General features: G+C 43.2%; 1 protein-coding gene across 4 annotated transcripts in view; it reads left to right on the top strand.

Annotated features, from left to right (window-relative positions):
* Nucleotides 1–25,556, top strand: part of MICALL2 (MICAL like 2) — a 162,676-nt gene that overhangs the window by 68,081 nt on the left and 69,039 nt on the right. For all 4 annotated transcript variants that reach the window (XM_069209900.1, XM_069209903.1, XM_069209901.1 and 1 more), the window contains exons 3-4: nucleotides 10,512–10,653; nucleotides 23,953–24,146. In XM_069209900.1, coding sequence (XP_069066001.1) covers nucleotides 10,512–10,653; nucleotides 23,953–24,146 — 336 coding nt within the window. The remainder of the gene's footprint in view (nucleotides 1–10,511; nucleotides 10,654–23,952; nucleotides 24,147–25,556) is intronic.

Genomic DNA, 25,556 nt, shown 5'->3' with positions numbered 1-25,556 from the left:
ACACTTACATTTCTGCCTGAACATACTCAAAAAACTATCACCCACGCTCTAATTACATTAAGGCTTGATTGTGCTAATGTGTTGCTTCTCGGATCTCCCCAAGACTGGATTAACAGATTAGAGTGGGTTCAGAACACAACAATCAGATTGGTTTTGAACATCCCAAAACATCAAACAATGTGTAATGGCCTGAAAACCCTCTACTGGCTTCCCATCAACCAAAGAGTAAAATTTAAAGCTCTCCTGATCACGTTTAGGGCTACTCAAATGAAAGGCCCCGCATACATCTGTGACAAAATTAAAAGTTATCATCCCTGCAGAGTGCTTCATTCGGGCCGGCAGGATTTGCTACGCATCCCGAAGATCCATAAAGCCTAGAGCAGGTGGTCGTTCCTTATCTTTTTTTGCCCCTAAAACCTTGGAATTTTCTTCCTGGACATATTAGGAGTACAACAACAGAGGCTACTTGTAAGGCCCCTCTGAAGACTCACCTTTTTAGAGAGCCTTAATATGGGCCTAAATCTTATATCCGGAGGCTTTTCCTTTTTGTGTCTTGCTACAACTTGGCTCCAGGACACTCCTTTTGGAGCAGCTTTCGCGCTTTATAAAATGATTCATTAATTCATCCTTCCGACTGATTTTGGAGAGACTGTGCACATTATTTTGTTTAGAAGGTTCACAAGATCAGTCTACATTCCTGCTCAGGTAGCACATTTTGGACATTCCATTCTGCTGTACTTCCAGAGGACGAGTCTCTTTCCTGTCGTTAGTGTTTTTATTCAAATTTGTACTGAAAGAATTGCGTGTTCACAAGGATGTTTGAGACACAATTACATTACACCTCTACATGGCCAAGTAAAAGGTGATTGAGCTCTCTGATAAATACTGTGTGGCAATTCAGCACCAGATAATTTGACATGTCATTTTAGTGTGGAATTCCAGCCCTAGGAGTCCAAGACCTACATAGGACATAAACTGGTGGGCCACCTTTGCCGCTAACCTAGACCTCATGCACTACCTCATCCATTATATCTGTTGATCGCCTGCTCCCACCCTGAGATAACCCTCTTCCCTCTCCTCTCTTCCCACAGTGCCAACGACCACTGTCCCTGCATACCACTTGCAGGTCTCCCCATCCTCTCTCGTCACCACTATCTCAAGGCACCTTTTTTCAACACTTCCCCCACCAAACTTCCTCATCCTGACCCCTGGTGGTCTCTCCACTCCATTAACCCTCAGTACTCACATGACCTCCTCAGTAGGACACCCGATATCCCCTTTGCTACCCAGAACTGGTGCAGGAGAGGTACGCAGGAAGCTTTGCCGGACTCTCCAAGGTCCTTGTAAAATGAGCCTTATGGAAACCTTGCTGCCTATATATATAGTACAGTATACCGCAGGCACAATAACTGCAATGATGACAAGGTCAATAAATGAATCTTTCAACAGAAAGCGACTTCAGTCCTGGATGTGCATAATCCGTGTTCTAGGCACAGAAAGGTACTTCCATCTTGGATAGACATAATCAGTGATCTAGGAACAGATAACGACTTGACTCCTGGATATGCACGATCAGTGATCTCGGCACAGAAAGCTACTTCAGTCCTTGATATGCATAACAGGTGATCTTGGCACAGACAGCTACTTCAGTCCTGGATATGCATAATCAGTGATCTAGGCACAGAAAACTACTTCAATCTTGGATATTCACAATCAGTGATCTAGACACAGAAAACTACTTCAATAATGGATATGCATAACCATTGATCTATGAACTGAAAGCTACTTGAATCCTGGATCTGCACTTTCAGTGTCTAGGCACATAAAGCTACTTCAGTCCTGTATATGCATAATTAGTGATCTGTGCACAGAAAGAAAGTTTCTCCCGTCCTGAAAATGCGTAATCATTGACCTAGGAACACAAAGCACTTGAATCCTAGCTATGCACAATCAGTGTCTAGGCACAGAAAGCTACTTCAGTCCTGAATATGCATAATCAGTGCCCTAGGCACAGCAAGCGATTTATATCCTGGAAATGCATATTCAGTTATCTAGGAACAGAAAGCTATTGGAATCCTGGATATGCATAATCAGTGATTTAGGCACTCTTGTCACATTGTTAAAATACTTCTGTGTTGTACTTAAGTTACCGTAGCTTATTATAAGTGGTAAATAGTATGGATTAAATACAATTACTGGTACATATAGCTAACAACCATTGGCTGTACTGTGCTCATAATGTTGGGCATTAGAAACAGCTCAGCCTCATAGCTGTGTGGCGTGAGCAATCGTGAACCATTAACTGCTCTGTCATGGTGGGGGAATACATTATTAATGTTGGGAAATGGTGGACAGTGGTGGGGTCCCCCTCTCCAACCATCAGCTGTGCAGGACTTTCAATGAGAGTTGACATTAAAACCGGGGACTGCCAAACCATGAGGACTCGTCCATTGGTGGATTCAGATGTATCAGACATTGAGATCAGAGTTTTGGAGAACATCAAGTAAGTAGGGTAAGTGGTCCAAGAGTTATCACTCCTTGTTGACAGTCCACTGGTTGAGGTGTAGTGGTTCCTCCTTCCTGGGCTTTTGTTTATTTGGTGTTATTTATTTTGTCAAGTAAAAACTTATAATGAAAAATCTACTAACTATATGGCCCTTCCTGGCGCAGAGAAAATCTGAATGAATAGGTGTGACTCTGCCCGTCTTCCTTCCAGTAACTCGACCTTCCACGGCTGCGCGGACATCCTCTATCCCTTCCTTCCTTGCTTTCTTCCTAAAGGATTTGAACCTGTGCCATAAAGAATAATAATATTCAAAAGTTGATACTCCGTTTGAGTGAATTGGCTTGCATTGTGCAAATGTTAAAAACTTGGCTGTCATTGCTTAGATGATGAGCAGTGTACATAGAGAGTGCGTAGTTAGAGGTATTGCGTCAGATCAGGCTACTGTGCACGCCATTGTTATTTACCTTAAAGACATTGAATACTCATATTGTGCTCTGCCTACATGGCAGCACACCTATCCAGGACAAGGAACCTGCTCCGCGGCCCATGTGGAGAAGATGCACGTTCCTGCAAACACCCTCATCATGTCGCTGGAGACTTGCACTTCCTTGCCTGAGGCAGGATTTCTAAGGATATTGTGTTATTATGAGTCTCTGCACTCTGAAACCTCATTACACTTTCATTACATTTTGTACGAGGAGCACAGACTGTTTCTCTGCAAACCTCTGTAGCTATGTCAAGTCTTGGAGGGTTGGCGCGGATGTATTATTTAGACAGTGCTGCACTATCACCTGGTCGGCGGGGTTCAGGAAGAGCTGCACTTTCTCCTGGTTGTGTAGCGGTAAACAAAAAGGGAGGAATTCTTCACAAATCTAATAAATACCCGTAGTCTCAGTTTGATGTCATCTTTTCTATGCTGACACACTCATTTCGGGCATTTTTTGTTTCTTCAAATGCATTGACTAGGCTGTGTGTTCAAGGGGGACAAACATTTTCTTTGTGTAGTTTCTTTAAACTCATGAGGCCTGCCTTTACAGCTCCTGGTGCTGCTCATTAGGACATCTAAGGAAGGCACTAGGGGAGTAAAGGCAAAAGTAAAGGCTTAGTGCCACTCAACATACTCCATACCTAGTAACTTACACTGCAGAGATGCACGAGGACTCTTCTGAGGCAAAGGGAGGCCAAGGCAGAGTCGACTTCAGTGTTCTGTGCCTTGAGTCACTCGTAGGTTGGACAAGAACCGATGAGCACAACCCTTTACAAACAACTGGTAGATTCTCATGGGAAAGAAGCCACAAGATCAGTTTGCAAAGGATACAATTTATAGGGAATGAGTGCATTGCCTTATCTCTGAGGTTGAGTAGTGAGTATTCTTTCCTTGATCATTCATTGTTTTTCTGGTAATCTTGGTGCAGCACAGGTTTGTCCCATTGTCTTAACATACATTTCCTTTCTTCGGATTTGAATCCCCAAAGAATACGCCTGAAGCCGTACCCAGATCCTACTCGGCCGTCTGTCATGATTCATGAAGTATGACATTTCCATTGGGTCTTTTCTGGTTGACTGTACATGCAGCTGTTGGCTTTGCAGTGGTGGAAGTGTTGACGTGAACGCTTCTTCTACTTCTGAAAGCCTGGAATGGTTCCAAGATGGAGAAACTATTGCTTGTTCTTCTCGCAACCCACGCACGAGAACGCCTTTGCTCAAACTAGTCTGAGCTGCCCATATGAGACAGTATGACTCTTTCTTTCTCTCAGTTTGGGAATTGAGCCATAAACATGGATTCCTATCCTGGGTGAGCCTTGCCTTGTACTAAACTGGATTGGTAAATGCTTCCAACTTTGAGTTAATTATTCTGAATGATCAGTTAGAACTGCTTTAGAATGAATGAACTTTAGAAACTTCAGCAGACAGCAGCCAGGAACGAAGTGAAGGTGTTTACCTGGTTTCATAATTTTTCCTGTGTCGAGCACTGCCCTTTAGGTTGAAATTCCCACCCTGCGCTTGAGGTTTTTCCTAAATTTGTATTAATGTACTTTCTGTAATGTGGCCAGACTTGAAGACCTACTGAATGTTCCAGCCAAAAATAATTTCACTCGACAGTTTGGCATGACGTAAGATGAAGAGCATTCCTTGTGAATGGAGGAACTGTACGCCCCAGGCTGCTGAAAGCCTCCTGAAAGCCTCTTTTCACCCAGTATTTTTTCAGGGTTTATAAGCCAGTTTATTTATTTTGCTGTTCATGACTCGATCAATGTTCTTTGCCACCGATGGTGTTGCCCTTAATTTTTTATTTATACCGGTTTTTGCATAGCTGGGACCTAGCCTAAACAAGTTAAGAAATGCAGTACATGGTTTAATATAGGCGACAAGGTGAACCTGAATCAGAGAAATATGCTTGAAGTGAAACATAAAAAAAGTTTGCATAATAGTGATGTAAGGCGGTTCACCTAGTGGTATACAAAGGTTGACAAATGTTTACATAGTAGTGATATTAAAATTAGTTGTGTAGCTGTGTTGTAGTGCAGCAAAAAATAATCCAGTTTACGAAAATGTAGATTTTAATTGAGTCATTAATATCTTATCCAAATTAAACCTTGTGACTGCGCTCAGATGGCAAGAAGATCATCAGACCCACCAGTACAATAGAACAAGGTGTCTGAAATCCGGTAGCTTGGAAGTCATCGGGAGAAGTCCTACGTATATCATCCTTTTCATATGAGATGCGCTTTGTTCCTGGGGCCTAATTCTGCATGTGGCAATGAGCGCAGACTGCCCTATTGGTGGAGGGAAACAAGCCACTCGGATTAAACCATAATCATGTAAATGGGTTCGAAAACACAAATGGGGCCCGAGAAACAGTAATTAGATACCACAAAGACACCTGTATAATTCTTACGATATTTCTTTATAAGCATGTTTTTTTTCAATTGAGACTTTTTTTTTTATATGTTAAATGTGGGTGCTTTGCTTTCTTGAGCGGGTAAGGTACTTAAGAGCCTTGGTGCGTTTTCTGAGAAGGATCTAGGAAGCCTGCTCTTTTTCATGTATGTGAAGGTAAGCAAGACCATTTGGCATTGTCAATGCTTGTTTTGTGATGGGCTGTTGCATATGGCACAGCTTTCACTGGAGCAAGATGGTTCTTAAGGAAACGAGCACCAATGAGCCTATTTAATGCCTGAGCTGCTGATTTTGGCTCTTGACTGGCGAGTATGTGATTTGGGTGCTTGATTGTATGTGGCGGGTATCTCGCAGACTTAGACATGGCCTGAATGTGATCACTCACGTGAAGGTTTTCATCTATTAGGAGAACAAGTGATTTAGGTAAGAAAGCTGTTTAATGTCCTGCACCTCACTTCCCTGCCTGTCTAGCCTAGTCTACTGCCTTGGTTGTGGTTGATTGTTGAGATGAGAAAAATAGCCTTAAAGCAGCTGAATTAAAGAAACGTATGTTCAATGTATATTTCATTGTGATTCAGCCAGGGTGTTAAGTATATATGCTTCAGAAGCATATAATATAATAATATATTATAATATGGTGTAGTCTATTATAGTATAGTGTATTATGAGTGCTAAATTGATTATTTCCTCTTTCTTTTATCGGTTCTGCACACAAGTTAAGTAGGTTAGGAGATAAGTTGGAGGCTGGTGTTTTTGGTCTAATTGACCAGTTTCCCAAACAAGGGGCTTTTCTCATGTGCTATTTCTTTCAGTGTAGAATGCTAGTTCTCACAGAGGGAATGTGTATCGCCTATGAAATGCTATGAATATCAGGGGGATAAAACCTCGGAGTCCTCTTTGTCATTTATGCCTCTCTGACACTTTTTTGGAAGCCTCAGATCCAAGCATACTACTAAACTGGTTGAAATTGTGAGTGTGGTGGGAAGCAAGATTAGGAAAGATACCAGGGAGAGATTTGCCTGTTAAATAAAGATGGGAGCAATGGCCTGCCCCAGATGTTCTTTAGTATTTCCAAGATCTAAAATGGATTTTTGAAGCCAACTGTTTTTTTTTTACTTTTGACAATGTCGCCTCCTATTATTTGCATCCAGAAAAGAGGTGGCAACAGGGCTCATAGTTTAAATCCATTTAATATTGAAATGAGCAGGGAACCTTTGCAGAAAGAAATAGGTGTGACATAACAGGTTTGGTAAGGTAATTGCTTAAGGTGGAATTATTAACTGCAGGGTGGCAGGCGGTGATGAGTCATCACAAGTTAACTAAAAGGAAAACCATTACTTCAGCAAGGAGAAGTTCAAAGTACTGAAAATGTTGTTCAAGATTATGTAGCATGCAAGGTTACATTTAGGAATGATGCCTGTTCAACTCCACGGTTTTCAGGCTGGTCTTTTCCAATGATGTAGTAGTTGTGTGGCATGAGTATGTTCCTGAGGGGTTGTTTGGAGTGGTTCTTTAGTGTCTGTATAAGAATAAGTAGGTCTAGATCATAGCCTATGATGGTGGTTAAACTATTGGTCCAAATAGAGACAGAAGATGTTGGAAATGGCTGTTTATGCAGGGTAATCCCCAAACCTTTTGTCTTTCTCCTCCTATTTTTCTGACCCTCTTTTTGTTGGCTTTGGGACTCCATGCACTTTACCACTGCTAACCAGTGCTAACCTGTATGTGTTCCCACCCCTAAAACTTGATATAATTGCCTTTCACCTGTTTGACTTATTTATTTTACCTGTAAGTCCCCTGTAAAGCGATATACCATATACCCAGGGCCTTTAACTAAATGCAAATAGTGGGTCTGCAGCGCAGATTGCCCCACCCACGGAAGTAGCCTCTCAAACCTGTCTCAGCCTGCCACTACAGGGCCTGCGTGCACAGTTTACAGCCACGTTTACTTGGCAAGTCAACTACTTGCCAAAGCTAAACTCTGTTTTCACTACACCTAAGACACTCCTAAGGTAGTCCCTAGATTGCCCTGTGGGCAGGTTACTGTGTATGTAAAAGGCAGGAAATATATTTTTTATATGTTACAAGTCCTAGCAGTGGCAAACAGCCTATTTCGTTTTTCACTTCTGTGGGTGCTGCCCCTCTCATAGGTTTGTATTGAGAGTTCCCTTATATATGTTTAAGTGATAATTTCTGTGAAATCCTGCTTTCTGGTGCAGGTAGATTTTACATTACTATTTTAGAATTGACTCTTTTATAAAGTGAGTATTTCTCTGTGCTTACAACTCTGGTGTTTTGCAGCATGATGCCAATCCACGTCCTAGGGCATGGTGACAGCTCCACTTTGAGCATACTCTCCAGACAGCCATCCATCACGGAGGGATGGGTGTGGCAGGGTTATAGCTACATACTGTTGGTCTTCCTCTGCTGGGAGGGAGGCGGAGCACACTATACACTTGTATAGGCTGTGTCCTGCACTCACACAAAGGGCTGGTTTACCCCCTACTGATATCTGAAGCCAGGGCAGGGGAGAAGGGAAATTCTTGGAACTTGTCAGATCTTGCTGGAACCTTCTCCTACCTTCTAGAAGCTGGGCATTTTGAGTATAAGTAAGGACAGTAACCCAGTGCTTTAGAGCATTTTTAGGCCTGGGAATGATCTTCCGTCAGAAGGACTACTGGACTACACAAAGGACTCATCTGGACTGCTATTCTGTTTGTGGCCCTGCTGCTTGGTGTCTGCTGGGTGGCACAAAGGACTCATCAGTATTGCTTTTCTGTGTGTTGCCCTGCTGCCAGCTGCTCCCTGACATTTGGAGGACTGAGGCCCCACAGGGACTACCAGGAGGAACCACCATTACTCGTTTTATGCGCTGGCCTGCCTGCATAATTCCTGCCTTGTGTCCCCCTCCAATGCTGTCCAGGGCTGGTGGGCTGCTTCCTCACACCCCTGTTTATTTGGAAGTCTGGTGTCTAAGAGGGTCCAGAGAGGCTCCCCACTTCCGTTCCCAACTGGGCCAAGAAGGAAGGTGGTCAGCGATTTGATTCACCTTTTATTTTATTGAAGGAGAAGCGTGTGGTGAGGGTGACTACTTTCACCCCTTACGTGCTAAATGGAAGACTAGTGCCTGCTCGTTATCTTCACGCAAAGACTAGTGCATGGTAAGCGCTTGGTCTGTCCACAAGCATAACATGCCCGGTCTACCAGAGCAGCGCTCCTGTCTGCACAAGCGCTTGCAGGATCAGCAGCAATGTTTTGATGGATGGCCGCCTCGCCGTTGCTCCACACAGCTGCTTTTTGCCCTTTATCTGCATAGGGTGATGAGTGTTACTCCACATCCCTGCGCAGGGTGCGCAGCCTCCCCACCTCATCTCCTTACCTGGGGCAAGACCCAGGGACACCTTGCAGTGTTGCAGTCAGGACTTTAACTCTAGAAGTCGTGGGGAAGGCCACACTCTGGAACCTCTCCTCCATACAGAGTTAGCCTTTGAAGGTCACCATTACTGGATAACCACTAATAGCAGCGCAGGTGCTCCTGCGGCACATGATTTTCCCGGATGGAGTTGCCCACTGCCTGAGGTTCTTTTCTTCGGTGGCACGTAAACTATACCCTGAAATCATACTAGGAGGGTCAAAGTAACTATCAGGTACATGAGAACCCCTAGGGCATTGCATCATGATGATGTGGTGATTCATGTAAGGCTGGTATCCTGCAGTGGTCTAGGCAATTATGATGACGAATGGGGATTCGTGTCGTTTCTAGCCTGGTGGATTGTAACCTCCGAATCTGCTGCATCACCTGAGGAGTCATTCTGAAATATGATGTTGTGGTCGTGCCCTTAGGGGGACCCTTAATGATTTGTTTTCTTACTGCTACATGTCATGCCCTGAGATGATAATGCCAGTAGTTTTTGATGTTAACAGTACCAGGATAAAACTTAGCATTTCAGTAATTGCATATTGAGCACAATCCTCATGCTTCATGTACTTATGTGGACATAGGATCCTGTGTGGAGTCGCTTTTGTGTTGTATTTATTGTGTCACAGGTGTGAATCTTTTGCGCAAGCGCTTTACAAATTGCAGCTGGGATAAGCCTGACTGCTCTATGCCAAGCTACCGGGGTGAGCACAGGTTATCTTTGATGTGTAACTTAGTAGCCCTGACTAGACTAGTGGTTCCTGCCTCACCGAGGTGCAGACCCTAGCTAACCAGAAAACCCATTTCTAACAGCAGATCTACAGTATAGCAGAGCGCAGTTTAGCGGCTTGACAGTGATCACCTTTTTTGGCATTAGAGATGTTGGAGTTAGTTACTGGGATGAGGTTAATTGGGCAGGCCATCCTCCTTGGAGTTGGACTTCACCTATTGTAGTGGATAATATGAATGGGAGCCTCTTCCACATGGTGGAAGCTAGCCAGGGGATGGAAGTACAATAAATTACTGCCATAGATGTGAGGTGTCCGTCTTAAATGAGTATATGGTGCATGGTAAATGACAAGTTGTGCTATAGAAGGCCATAATAGTGCTAGTTCTTGACATGTTTGATCCATTTTTTCTCCTCCGTGCCTCCAAACCTTTGGATTGTGGAGCAGATGGAGGTTGTGCCTTGAAAAAAATAAGAAATTAAAAGGGATGACTATAGCATTCGTTCACCAAAACGAACAGGCAGCTAAAGTGACACTTTGTACCCTTTACCCTCCACTGTAGGGAGGATGCCTTTTCCCGCCCTTGGCCCCGCCCACTATTTGCTGCTTCGGGACTAGTCAAAAGGGAAGGAGTGGAAACTACAGAATGTTAACATGGTTGTTAGATCCCAGTTCCTTCCTTTTCATGCCACTGCTTACATGTCCCCAAAGGCCAAGGGTAGCAGGGGCAGCAGAAGGATGGTAAATAACAACACATGAGTAGCAGCTACTACCCTTGGCTACTCCTAATTGGCATATGAGATGTGTACACAGGAAAATATCAGGTAACTGAGTTGTAAACTGTGTACTGTCTGTCTTCCATGCCTTTCTCTTCAGGAACAGTGTAACCTTTATTATACAGCAATGCTGCTCCCTGGTCCGCCTGAAACTCACTCTTGTTCTTTCTGCCCCATTGCAGGCATTCCGCGTCGCGGAGGAGCAGCTTGGAATTCCCGCCCTGCTGGACGCTGAAGATATGGTGGCGCTGAAAGTGCCAGACAGGCTTAGTGTCCTGACTTATGTGTCTCAGTATTATAACTACTTCCATGGCCGCTCGCCCAGTGAGTACCTACTTGATGCTACTCTACACTGCTTCTGTCCCTTGACCTGTGCCCAAGTGCTCCTGTTTATATCAATCTACGTTTTGTACCATATCCTTACCCACTCTTTTGTGTGGGGGATCCGTGAAGTCACAAATGTTTGTGCATACAAGTATAGTTGTGGCGTCAATCAGTTTAATAAAGTATTGGGTTCAAATTTCCAGGAAGCAATGTTTATCTACAACTGAATCTAAATATTTTGCTAAAATTAATATATTGAGATAGAGCTTTATTGTCCTTTAGTTGATTCTTCTGTGCACATTTCTGGTGACTGTGTACTCCACGTCCTGGTTCCGCTTGCTGTGTACAACCGTACCATCATATTTCCCACCTGGTCATTAAAGTTCATAAGATATAGTCCTGTGGGGTTTAGTCAAAGTGTTTGGAAGTCTTTGTAATCCTAAAGTTGCTTCAGTCCTCCAATGTCTCATTGGAGTTACCTGTTATGCACGGGAGGAGTTATGTGTCGTATGGGCTGATGTTGTGACGATGTCAAGGTAAAGTTGACGCTGCAGCTGGGCATGCAGGTGTCACAGAAATGTTTATGCTGAAAGGTGCATAGGTGCCTTCTGTCTTATGTGTCCTATATGGATAGTCAGGTGTCAAACCTACAGTCCAGAGTTATAGTGCATGTATTGTGGTATTTACAGAATAGTAATACAAAGTCCTGCACGGTGCCGGACCTGCTCCCGTGGAAGCGTGGCACAGTCGGAACATCACTAATTATTTCAAGGCTGCAGAAACGTGAACGGGATCAGAGGTCCACCCTCAGGTGTGCACTTATCTGCACTTATCACTTGTCAAGGAGGACCCACAATTCTGCCCCATGTGTTTCTGGGAAGTGAGACCGTCCTTCTTGGCACATGTTTGTTGCCAACAATACAAACGTGTAGACTTATTTTGTGGCCAATTATCAAATGTGTAGAGTAGGATAGCCTCAGAATGTATGCTGCCCAGTCAGAATTCGGAGGCAGTAAAAATACTGAAGCTTATCCCAGATGTTTACTGTTTTTGGTAACAGAGTTTCTCTCATTGAGCATTTAACTTAATGTCAAATTAAGTTATTTTTTTATTTTAAATTGCTTACATTCAAACATGGGAAAGTACAAAGTCTCTGATCTAAAATTATGCTTAAGTACACTTCCTCATTCTGTTTTTCATAGATTTTTGCCAATCCGTTTTTAACAAAAATTTACAAGATCATTTAGAATCCACTTTTAACCTAGTGAGATATGCAAACTACAGTCCTTAAAAGCCACACAATTAAAAATGAAAATCGCAGATATTCTTAAAGATTTAGGGAGGAATAAGGGAGTAAGTTGGAAGTGCATTGAATTTGTACTTGTAGAATAGTAGTGAAGAAAGCAACAGCTCCATATCAAATCTTAATGTTCAGGGCTTTCATCAGTAAAGTAAATTGTTTACATATTAGGATTATTTTTGACATCTAAAAAAAATGCAATTCTTTTAAAAATGTGTAAAATATGCTCATCTTTGTGATATCCAGGGTCAATGGAATTATGAAGCAGAGGAAGACCAAATTACCAGGCAGGGTTTACTAAAATATGCAGTAAGAAAAGGCAATATATGTGGGGTAATATGGCACATTTATTGATATTATTTCTTAATTATTTGGTCATTGTTACACTTGGTAACACTGTCTACACCATATTAGTATCAATCTAACACCCAAATATACCAATAAGCAACTGAAAGATGACCAGTCAACCTTTGCGAAGGGCCTTCCAGTGCACAGAAACATGTGTTGCCATGTTTTTAGTAACTCTTGTTCCGTTTGAGCTAAAAACATATTTTTTTGTTGAAAGCTGGAGATTATGCAGTGGATAATGGATTATATGGCGAATTGGCAAATCCATAATTGTAGCTGTGGCAGCAGAACTGAATAATTCCAGTGTCCCTGGTTACAACTTCTAATGTTTAATTAGCTGAATGTACAGGTGCACAGCTACTTTCAGATCACAAACAAAATGAATAAAACCATTATTGTTATTTTATTGGCCTCTGTATCATTTAACAGTATGGCTTGAGTGCTTCGAAACCTGTCAGAAGGTCAGTGGTGTAGGAAATACACTTATGCCAAATAACCATTGGCTCCTAACAAGCTCTAAACATGAGCACCTCTGACTAGAAAATACCTTCATTATATACTATTTGGTATTTTATGTTCTGATTAACCAGCCTGAGGGAACGAGACGACACTGCTGTCCTGCCACCTTGGAATGGAAATATAATTTACCCAGTTAATCACCCCAAACAATGTTTCTCTTCGATTATTACATAGGGTGACTTGGAGCCTGTTTTTTTTTTTTAAAGAAAGAAAAATTACAATCACTCAAATCAAACCTTTTTTCAAATTCTAAATGTGGGGAGTTTTTTCTGATTGTGAAATGCAATTTTGAGCTTAACAAGGCTAATCACATTTTGTGGATCCTGTATCTATGGCCCGACACACTATTCCACCAGTTATCTGTTGTTTCATAGAAATAGTTCGACCCCTCTGATGAGCCCTTTACCTACTAGGAAACAATTCCCTAGTTAGACCAAAGGGCTTATCTGAAATTCTACTTTCTTTTAATTCTGTTGCTTACCCAATAATAGAAAAACTATTAAATGGGATCTAAAATATAGAACACAGTCCCCGATGTTGAAGCTGTGGGAGGAGTATATTGATGTCCTGTTAAATATTGGCACTATGCTGTGAAAATGAAGCTCAGGGATGCAGGAAGGGGGTTGTGTGTTTCCATGAATATCTGTGTGTGTGTGTGTGTGTGTGTGTGTGTGTGTGTGTGTGTGTGTGTGTGTGTGTGTGTGTGTGTATATGTGTGTATATATATATATATATTTATATAACTACTGGCAGTCACCTGAAGGTTGTTATAGTTAGGACCTACTTTACATTAAAAAAGTGTTTTTAATATGCCTGTATCTTTGGCACCACTTAACAAATCTCAAAGAAAGTTTCGAAAAAAAGTGTGCCTAAGGGTCTTGTTGTGCATGGAAAGTTTTTGGGTGATCTGTCAAGCGGGGGCTGAGAAAAAGGGGGGTAAAAAAAAATAGTGCATTCCCCATGGTTCTTTAGACACGACTACATCCTGAACTGTTGGACACAATTAGACCAGATTTGGCAGAAAGGTAGCTCATAATCCGCTGATCATCTTTTTTCCTATTTGGTGTAAGTCTGTTCAGTAGTTCAGGAGAAATGAAAGGAAATCTAAATTTGTATATCTAGGGTTGTGACGAATTTGCAAATGCTGCCAATCTCGTGCAGAGATCTGATTGGCTGCCAACACTTCAAAAAGGAAGTATTGGCAGTCATTTTGAGACTCTGCTTCAGCCGTGTCTCAAAAACGAATGTAAAAAAAGAAGACAAGGGGGCGCAGGGTACCTTTACCCTACCCTGCTTCCCTTAGTGCAGGGGTCCACATAGGATCTTCCCAGGGCTAAAAAGCTTTTTTTTTAAATTCAGCAAAAATTGCAAATATTTGCAAATTTCACTGCAATTTAAAAAAAAACAAAAAAAAAAAAACTGTGCTTGCTTTTCATTTTGCCCCTGGGAGGGCCAGGTCCCGGTGTCATAAGATTTTAAAGAACGAGGCTGCCTGCGCGGCACCCCCGTGCCCAGAGACGGCAACTTCCCCGGGTTAAAGTTGATAAATTAATGCTGGTGCCCGCACGCCCCTCTCCCGCAACCTTGGTGTTCGTATCCTCCCCGGGGCACTGAAAAGTATGTATGCAAGCGGGCTCACTGGGCCCACCCATACCCTGTGGACTGCCACCTCCCTAAGTCAAAGTTCTTCAATAAATGTTGGGGCATCCGCCCACCCGCAGCCACGGTGACCGCCACCTCCTGGGGGCACTGAATAATATGTATGCGAGTAGGCCTGCTGGCACCCAGGACACTGCCACCTCCCCAGGGCAAAGTTATTAAGTTAATGCAGGTGGGCCCACGTGACACCCCAACAGCATCGGGAACCGCCATCTCCCCAGCACTGAAACAAATTAATATAGGGGTCTGTGGCGGACCCCCAGCCCAGGGACCGCCCCCTCTACGGAGCTAAATTCAAAGATGGAGGGGGGCCACATGGCCCCCCTCATGGAGCCATAGATGGCCTTGGGGACCGCCACCCCCCAGGGCCGGCTCCTGCTACCTCCAGAGGTGTCCAAACTCAGGAGGTAGCTGTTTGCTATTGCTTGGCGGAAACTGACAACTCCCACCAAGCAAAAGTAATCATAAGTCCGCTTTCGGCAAGTGGGAGCTGTTGAACAGCTCCCGTTTGCAGAAAGCAGAGTTTTCATCTGTTTCCCTGCACACAAACATGCGTAAGGAAGTAGATGAAAATATTTCTCCCTCAAGCAGGGAGCTGCTATTTAAAGCAGCTTCCTGCTTGTGGGAGCAGTGCTGGCTCCTGCAGGAGTTGGGAACCAAACTGGACCGGGGGTGACTTAAGGCTCCCCCGCGGTCCTGTCACTTTTCTCTTTCTCTCCATCTTCCATCCCAAAATGGCATGGAAGAGGAAAAGAGAGAAATTGTTATTGTAGTGGTCTCTCCATAAAATAACTTAAAAGTGTCACACTAAGCAAGATGTTCAGTTTGAATGTCATTGGTATGTTTTGTTGCACAGCAAAGAACAGTTATTTGTGGCCTGCCAATAAAGCACTTTGCTTGTCACTCTGTAGGTTGGAATCTCAAGGTAGTTTTTGGTTTTTTAATGTTAATCTTTTCTACTGATAAAATATTTTTGTCTTTTCCCCATCAACATCTTTGGGTTGAATGCATATATATGTCTGGATAGTGCATAGTCAGGAGTCACCTGTAGCCTAGTGGTTAAAGTCTCAGACCTTCACACTGAAGGTTGAGGGCTCAGGTGTAGGTGTCAGTTGTCATTACCCTGCTTTAATTTATTTTAAAATTCAAATATTTAAGGTTCATACCGAAAGGTGATCTCACTCTTTTTACTTGACAAATAAATTTTTCTTTTCAATTTGTGGTGAAGGATTGGTATAGTTGAAGGTCGTTGGCCAGGGCCTGTGGCCAACTCCTGCTGCACATGGCCAAAGGTCATGTGTGGCGAGGATTTGGTGTAGTTAAAGGGGATTGGGTGCAGGGCCTGGCTATAGGCAAGACCCTGGGGCTCATTATGACTTTGGCGGGTGGTGGGGGCCGCCCGCCAAAGTCCTGTGTCGGGGATGACTGCCTATGCAGCCGTCCCTCCGTGGGCCTTATTACGAGTTTCATGCATAGGCTGGCGGAAAGGGGACTCGTGATCCGGAGGACAGTGCTGCTTGCTGCACTACCCGGGCGGATTACAACTGCTGAGACCGCCAGGCTTTCAACTGGCAGCAACCTAGTAGTGTCGGCGGTAGGACCCTGGCAGCTCCGCCACAGTCATATTATGGAAGCCGGACTGCTGCTTTGGCGGCGGACCGACCGCCATCACGAGTCTGGCGGTCGCAGGACCGCCTGATTCGTAATGTGGCCCCATGTGTACAACTCCCACCACACATGCCCATGGGCTTTGCATGGCATGTGGTTGGGTGGTTGTAGGTGGTTGGCTGCAGGATCTGTTAGCAGTCACTGCGGCCAATACCTGCCATGCACGGCCAAAGGTTGAGGTTGAATTAACGTATAGTAATTAAAATTACTTGAAAATTCACTGAAACAAACAAAGGTTAAAGGGATGTTATAGTTAGGAAATATAATTTAAAAAAAGCATAGAAATTCACTTAAAAAAAGAAAGGTTACAGGGACGTTATAGTTAGGTTCACATTTTAAAGTTACAGAACCATGGAAATTCAGCTGTTGTAGTTTGAGTAATCTCAAGAAACTATAATTCGTAAATATTAATGTGTGTGCATGCATGTGTGACAGACATGCACACATCTGAAGTAGAGCATTATTCTACTCATTTTATATGCTCAGATTAGGACAAGAACACTAGGCACTTAAAAAAGTAATACTGCACCATGATTCAGACTTGTTGGTAGATAGTGTTAAGAATTGTGATGGCCTGGAACTATCGAAATAATCATCAAGCAGTTTTCTCCTCGGGGCTGGTGAAGAGGCTTTTTTCCTAGTGCTGAAGATGACAAATGCAAGAACCTGTTCTTCCATGCAAGTATTGTTAAAGTCATAATTTTAGATCAAACATGTTCTGAAGATCCTGATAGCAATGCCTAGACAACAGGCTTCTAGTTGCAAGGCCCACTTTTCTTGTAGGCCTCTAATCAACCGGCTTTATAGCGTCAGAAACCGAAGTCACCAACACTTCCAACCACTGGATTGTGAACAGCACTTTTTCTGAAAATTAGGAGCTGTATTACACTACAAATCTGCTTTGCTGAGCACTCCCCACCTACAAGTTTTCGTAAGTCAAGTCGCCGATCTAGCCTGTGCATTTCTCTTAATTTAATGTATGCAGTAATTGTCTTTTATTTCCTTACTATAGTTTCGCCATCTTGGATCCACCATTTAAAGACTGATTGATGAATTGCTATTTATGAATGTGCTGCTATTGAGTATATATCCATAGTTCGCAATTTTTGCAAGACTGGTAGAGTTTGCAAGAGGTGGTTTCTAGAAGCTTGTTGGTTTGGTCCAGCATTCTGGTTTATTTGCTCCTTTATGTCAAACCCAAATCAAGACGCAAGCATTATGCGCCAGATTCACAAAACCATTTTAGTCTGTAAACTCTCACTACTGGCTAAAATGTCTCCACTTCCACCTTTCAGGAATTTGAAGAAGGATTCATGAAAGGTGTAAACAAGTTTTTACTCCTCTTGAATTTCCTGCCATGAGTATTAAGAAATCTGCAGTAGTGAGCCCACATCCAAGGAGTGGGAGTTGGGCAGCTCAAGGCTTGGTTTGTTTTAGAAGCTTGCGAATGCCTTCAAACTTGTGAGTTTGTGGCCATTCACAAACTCTGATTGAAGACATTCACACCCTTGAAATTGTCACCGTTTTGCACCAGCAGAAGGCTGAAGTTACTCAACTTCCACAGTGCAAAGGAGAATGGACCAGCCCCAAACGAGGGTGGAATAGAGGTGAGTGGGGGCTGTCTCCAATGGAGAATAACGCTTTACCCCTGGAATATAAAAGAAAAGAAAAATGTGCAGTTGTAAAATCCGCATTAGGGAATCGCTGCTAAGTGAATACATCACATGGCATTCTTGCTGGCATCCCAGGAGCTGGTGTAACTCTCCAGGCTTACTACTGGGAATGTACGTGCATTCCAAAAAAGTTGTAATTCTCTATCCATTTGTGGGAGAACTACTTTGGGTGCAGAATACATTTTTTGGAGTTAATGCTTTGCCATACCCTCCCTTGTCGTAATCCGACCTCCCCTCTATTTCATTCTGCCACGTGAGTGTCCCGCGGTCCCTTGGAGAACTCTCCACCCATGAGGGTTTCAGTGGTGTTCGTCAGGCTGAGCCCTGCAGCAGCCCCAGAACCACAAACCTCTGCATCCAGTGTGCAGCTGCCAAAACCAGCAGCCCCCAAGATTCCGGTCAGCCTGACCCTTGATGTGCACTTCCTTTGCTTGTTTCAAACACCTTTTTGTTATGCAGACACCAAAGAGATATTACATGATCTTAAGTTTACCAGGCTAACAAGGTGCCTTCGTCTCGTGATGTCTCAGAAGTAAAAGTTCCTTTTACACTTAGGGGAATGGGTCTCCTTAAAAATCTTGTTTGTGCCCCTGTTACATCTCCTACGCTGTTCCTGTTGGTAGTGCTAGCACTGATGTGTCGGATCTGGGGCTTGGCCTTGTGGTTGTTTGAAGTTTTCACCTCTCACAATTCCTCTTTTGCTTTTATCATCCCTCCACTCATTCTCACCTCCCTCCTAACCTCCAATTTTTTCCACCAGTACTTTGATTTTTTTTCCCGCTGCCTCGCCTTAGTTCCGTTCTTTCCTTCCATTGATCCCAGGTGGCTTTTCTTCTCTGTCTCTCCAACACCCTTCCGTCTGTCCTGCGGCCAAGAGGGTGTGTATTTATCAGGAAGCCAGTGTATAAATAGTTTCTCCCCGCTCACCTGGGGTGTTTGCACGAAGCCTTGGCTGCAGTTGCTCAGTATTTGGAAACCTGGCAGATACAAGGTCATGTGGTGTCTGTGGGCTGAGTGCCAGCAGGGGTGGGCGGTGGTAAAGTACGATGGCACTCTACGCTAAGGACGCTGCTGATGTCCTCATTCACAGTTAACCTCTGAGTGTTTGTATTTATTTGGTGTTCATGTGGCACCACGTGCTGCCTGACTGTAGCCGTCTGGACTTTTCTAGCAACCTGGCTGGTCAGTCACCGAAGACCACCATCTCTTCTTCACCATAAGGTACCTCAACTTGTGCCTTTGTTATCTTTGTGGGACACAGTTGATGGCGGGAATCCACTCTAGGCCCTTCCCTAACCAGACTGACTTCTTACTTCTTAATCACCTGGTCCTCGGCGCTATACTCCTCAAAGTGCTATCTCTCACTCTGGGTACCTTTAGATGTACCCTCTCCCAGAGCACCACAGAGGCCAAAGTTGGGTGGGTAGGAGCACTGAAAAAAAAATCGTAAGCTAATTAGAAAGCATAAACAAGAAGTAAGCAATACTCACAATCCACATTATTAACAAGGAACCCAATATCTTGTTTGTGTGTATTGATTTGGAAGCTCTGCCCAACCTCTACTTCTCAATACCTGAGAACACTGTCAAGGGATGCTTACATGGAAATAAGACAATGGTTCACAGTTTTGAGTGACGAGACCGCAACTTAAGTGTGGAGCATATTTGTTGAGTATACGTATTTAACCTCGTAGGTTGGGAAACTAATGTGATTGCAAATGTAGTCATCTATGTAAGGAGATGCAGGGATGATAAGGTGAACTTATTTTCATGTTTTCAGTGCATGAATATTGATTCTTTGAAATTCCATGAGTGGTGGAAGTGACAACATACACCATTGAACCACGACGGACACCCTAGAGCCTCTTATGTGCTGCTGGGTGGTCAAAGCATTGGCCAGGACACGAGACAACAGATAGAAAAGTGACTTTCAGAGCCTTGTCCACGCTCTCTTCTGCTTCATGACCCCTGAGACTAGCAGTAGCATGGGCAGTACCAGGAGTACATTTTCTAATCCTAGGTTTCCTTAATTGATGTCCTGTATGAGAAATGTTTTAAGGGTGCACTTGAACTCTGGAATGTAAAGGTGGGTAGTTTCAGCCTGACGTAGAAGGGCATTATGTGCAAGGCATCCAACAACTTGGAAGAACTGAAACCTTGATGCACTTGTGTAGTCAATAGGTTATGGTTAGCAAACTATTGGGTTTGAGCCAAGATGAGTTTGTAACACACAATACCCTTAACACATGAAGGGCTGGGACGAGGAGAGAGATTGTTTGTTTTATAGGGGCACGCGTTTGTACGCTTCCTTTAAATACCAAACACATAAAAAGCAAACATGTCCCTGTTATCAGCTCTCAACTATGGGAGCCGGTCATTCTTGTTAGTGAGCGGTTACTCTATTCAGAATAGTTTCTATATCACAGATACTGCAGATAGGACACAAGGGATATTTACATAAAAGAATGCGATGTCTTCACATACCCCCTGGGTGTCATGCCTCACCATTGGCGTTACGGTGTTCACCAGAGAATTCTCTAGTGGCAGGCGGGCCCTCATCTTAGGCTTAGGGGATGTTCGGGGAAGGTCTAGTGGTTTCGGGGATCCAGATGGAATAAAAATCCTGTGCACCTACCCAAAGTTAACCTATACCTTTATTAAGGGGGTGGTGAAGAGATGATTAAAATAAACAATAGGACACATGTGGCTTCATTATACGACTCATGTCCACATAGGTTGACATGTTTCAGCCCTAAAATGCCCCAAAAGAGATCCAGGGCTTTCCTCAGGACTGGAATCCCACTTTCCCCTATATCAATCCCTCTCTATATGCTCATACACACACTGGGTGCCCGTGCATACATGCAATACCAGTTTGTAAGTGCTGGTTATGGCAAAATGGTTTTGCTTTCTCTCCGTGATATGGTCTCTAACTGCGGGCTATTCAGACCTCATGGAGGAGTGAGATGAGGAGAGAGCCTTGTAGTCACACATTTGTCAAATGTCCCTCTCTACGGCAGCACCTAGTTCTGCGTCTCTGTACTCCTCCCGATGATGAGTTTGCCCAAAGCTGAAATGGACAAATGTGTGGTGTCCCTGGGTGTAGGTCTGGTCCGTGCCAGCATGATCAATATTTCTGCAGTCAGGCAAGTTAATTTATTGACCAGGACTTTATACGTTGTTTTTTTGTGGCAAAATCAGTCTTCTTTTGGAGTAGGTACTCCTGTAGTCACAGTGATTAGCTGCTGCAGCAGTAACCCAGCTGTCTAAGCACTTGAGTGTTTTTGGTTTGGGGATCAGGCGGGGAAGGTGGGTGAGTAATCTTTTTAACATTTAATATTTGGAGCCTGGCAGCGGTGGTGGTGGAGGAGATAAACTAGTCTATTGGTGAAACTAAAATGCATACCAACGTACCTCGCTAAGGTGGAAGAAAGATGACTATTTTCTACAGTGATTTCTATTTTCTTCAGATTTGTAAACTTGAACAGCCCTTTCCTTGATAGTTATTTTCTTTTTTGTCTGTGTTTTATTTTGCACCAAAACATTGCCATTCTTTATTCTTTTTAGTTCCAGGTCGACTTACAGCTTGTTATAGTGAAGTAAAGAAAGCAGTCATGAAAGTGCACACAGTACCTGTTATAGTGAATGATTAACCTGATTAACACGGAGCTGCCCATGTCCCAAGATTGTTGAATAGTAAGAGTCTGTAGCCCAGTCTATGCTTTGAGCACTTTCTATCATACTCACTGGCTGAAGGACCATGGGCCAAAGGTAGCAAGGCTTTTGCGCCTCGCAAACGGCGAAAACCGCCGTTTGCGAGGCGCAAAAGCCTCTACGCGATGCGGAAACGCCTTTTGCGAGTCGGAACCGACTTGCAAAATGCATTTCCGACTCGCAAATAGGAAGGGGTGTTCCCTTTGTGGTCGCAAATGAACTCGCAATTACCATCCACTTGAAGTGGATGGGAACTCATTCGCAAACGGGACGGGGTCCCCATGGGACACCTTCCCCTTTGTGAATGTACACAAAAATATTTTTTTAGAGCAGGCAGTGGTCCTATGGACCACTGCCTGCTCTGAACAATCCGAAACAAAAGGTTTCGGTATTTTTTTCCAAGTGCAGCTCGTTTTCCTTTAAGGAAAACGGGCTGCAGATGGAAAAAAAAAACTGTTTTATGAAAAAGCAGTCACGGACATGGTGGTCTGCTGTCTCCAGCAGGCCACCATCCCCGTGAGTGCCCATACTCGCAATGAGGTCGCAAACTGCGACCCACCTCATTAATATTAATGAGCTGGGTCTTTGCGACCCCATTTCGAGTCGCAGAAGGTGTCTGAGACACCTTTCTGCATGGCAAATTGCAAGTCGCAATTTGCTTTGTCCCTACATCTGGCCCCATGTTACCTAATGTCCTTTATAACTGGTCAGGTTCAGACCTCTGGACATCAAGGCTCCAGATGCTTCCTTTCCACAGGGCTTGCACATTTGATCATGCGTAAGGGGTGAAAGAGTTCTCTTAAACAAACCCCAGGGGTAAAATCCATGTATGAAAAAGTGCCCTTTCTTAAATGTGGCAAGTGTTCCAGATGCAAAATGTTTCACAAACTTAGTACAGTTGGTGAACAAAAAGACTATGGTGCTCATGGCCCCTCCTACTCATTGGACGCGGAAATTGGATCTGGCTGATTCAATTTTAGATAAGTATAAATGGAGGACTTTAGGTTTTATGTCATGGATGATTTTCAAAAGCTCCTTGGAGTACCTCCAAGCACATGGTGGTGGTAGCAACCTGTCTCAGAAGAAGGGTATATTTAGTCTGCCTGTGCTTAGTTAATTGACTCCTGAGGGTAAGCTATTACAAGAATGTGTTTCTTACATTTTCATTCAGCCTTCAAAGCCCCCCAACATCTGGTACTACAAATAATCTGCAACATATCAATATCTTGCACCGTGTCTAGTATCGGAGCTTTGTTTTCCTCTGGGATCATGCAGATGTTTAATATTGGAGTAGAGTTTTTCTTTTAATATTCAGAAATGTCTCTGACCTAAAGCCAACCAGATCTTTCCTTTTCAGCGATTGATGGCATCCTGATTTTTCAGTTTAATATATGGAGGTGCGCAGCGACGAATGCTAATGCTTGGAGTGTCTTTGAAGAGATTAGAAAATAAAGCTTTCTTTTTTTCATAATTTGATCACAAATGGCTGGGGTTTCTACGAGCTGGTACTAGCGCCAAGCAGCAAACAATTGCAATGCAACAGAGCAACTTGTACCCTGCATGCATATACCATATCTGCATATTTGTGCAACAATGGAGGAGGTATGGGTGCAACAGCAAACGTAATTTCACCGTACTCTTTCAGCAGGTGAAGGAGCAAGGTCTAGGTCTCTCCTGTTGAAGAGGCCTGCAAATCACGGTGCTTCACCACTAGCTAGTTTTTGACAGATGTGTGCAAATGTGTTATCAACTGCAAGGTAGTTGCACAAATCTATGATAAGTGGTGGTTTCTTACTGGTAGATCTTGTTGCAACAGCAAAAAATGTGAAATGCCACCACTTTGCCTTCAGGTCTCTGAAGCTCACTTCAAGCGGAGTACACATTTGGACATTAGGTCATGGTGTCCCACCCCTCTCTTCCGCTAAAATAATTCTAAATCGGAAGAATTCTGAATGAGGATGTCCTTAGCAGCTCCTGATATTCCTACATCAGTGTTTGATTCAGTACCTTCTTCTGCTGTGAGAGAAGACTCTCGAGAGATTGATGTGCAGCCTGATCTACTTTCCAGGAGGGCAGGCAACATTCTGCATCTCAACTTTCCAAAGCTGAACTTTCTCGAAGGAAATAACCATCAGAAACTCTGTTTTCGTCAATTAGTTAAAAGTACTCCTTTCATAAGGTGTTCTCTAAACTGATGTATCCAATGGAGTGCATGTAACACCATTTTAAACCTGATTACAAATACAGCAGAACCAATTTACAAGCAAGTCTTATAATGTTATTTTTGGAAGCCATGGATGATTTTAAGTCTGTTGAAATCCTCCTTTCTTGGTGTCTTCTGTTGATCTGTCTGTTGTGATCTAGTTCAAGTTTGTTTGGTATTCTTCCTAAATTGGGTTCTTTTTTTGCTCTCTTTCAGTCGGAGGCATGGGTGGTATCAAACGACCTCCACCAGGATCAACCGATGAGCCAAAAGAAAAGAAATTACTTTCAGATGTGAATAACCCATCTGCTCCTAAGTCATCCCCAACACTTCCATCGCCTAAGCACAGGACTATAACCTCGGTACAGAAGCACAGCCCAGTGACGGCAAATACTCCAATCAAAGCGACTGTAAGACACTACTTCTTCCCATCATTTCGACAACTTAACTTGTCTATAAACCTACTGCTATTGCATATTAGGATAGTGCTTAGATTAATCAAGCAATTGAAATAAGGCTCAGTAGGTTAAATGCTTATCACTGATACATGTTGATCTGTGGGGCGTGAATTAGAATCTCATAAGGCCAGTTCAGACTTACATCCTTCCAAGTTTGATAAATTGATTAGCTTTTGAAAACTTCTATTTAGACTGCCAAGAAATAGCGAAGTGAAATGTAAAGACCATTACAAAAACCAAATTATTATTTGTAATTATAATGGTATGTCGGGCCCTCATTGAGAGCCACTTGTGTGAGTATCAGACTCTAAATCTGATTATTTACTGCTACTTGGCGGTTCTGAGTGACATCATAGGCAACTGGAGGTGTCACTCAGAACCTTTCAGTGAAAGACATACCCTATTTCACATTTACCCATCTATATTTTTGAACGTGTCTCTAGAATCCCCTGCCTTTGAAAAAGGGAAGATAATCTACGTTAGTACCTCTGAGCCAGTTTATCACAAATACAGTTTATAAAATATTTTAAAATAAGGGTTTTTATCTCTGAAAATTGTATTAGTTTGTCAACAAAATATCACCAAAGCCTGGGGGGTAAGGAAGGTATTTTTTTTTTATGATCAGATTTTTTTCTATTGGTGAGATAGTAAAGCTAATAGGTTGTATGCACTGTTATCATGCAGTGGTGTTATATGAATATACCTTTTTGATTTCTATATGGTTCTACAAGTAGAAATTGAGACAGTGCACACTATTTTGTCCCCCACTAGAGTTTGATTAAAAGGCAGTGAGAAACTGACCTTGTAAGCCCACTCCAGGGTTGGAAGGACTACTTAATTTGTGCCAGGGGTTGCCAGTGTGCACTACCAGTACTTAGTACAGTCTGTCACCTCTCTTGCTGTCTGCACCCTTCTTTTATTTCCCCAAATATCAGTAGGAATAGAAAGACCGTCAATATGGTGACGCTTTGTCATCCAGTGTACTGACAGCCCTCCTATTTCCAGAAACAGTGGACGTAAAGGACAGTGGTTCTCGCTCTTGGGCTGTGTGCATGCTGCATTCCACTCAGGCTGACAGTCAGCAAACTGCTGACAGTAAGTAAGGTGTATGAAGCTGTCGGGGGGGGTTCTGGTCAGAATGTTGTTAAATCTGCTGCCGTGATCAAAAATTTAAGAAGTTGAGACCTGCCATCTCAGCCTACATCCATCCTTACTCAGCTTCTGAAGAAACAAGTACTGGCCCTTATTGTGAAATTAAGCACTCTGTTGAAGCTTGCACAACTTTATCATGGAAATCTGCTGACCAGTTAATAGAGGCTGTATCTAGTATTATGTCTGATTAAAAAGAATACTACACCTTTG

Source organism: Pleurodeles waltl, chromosome 10, assembly GCF_031143425.1.
Source record: "Pleurodeles waltl isolate 20211129_DDA chromosome 10, aPleWal1.hap1.20221129, whole genome shotgun sequence".
NCBI lineage: Eukaryota > Metazoa > Chordata > Amphibia > Caudata > Salamandridae > Pleurodeles > Pleurodeles waltl.
Note: the sequence above shows the minus strand (reverse complement) of the source record. Positions and strands in the feature narration are given on the sequence as shown.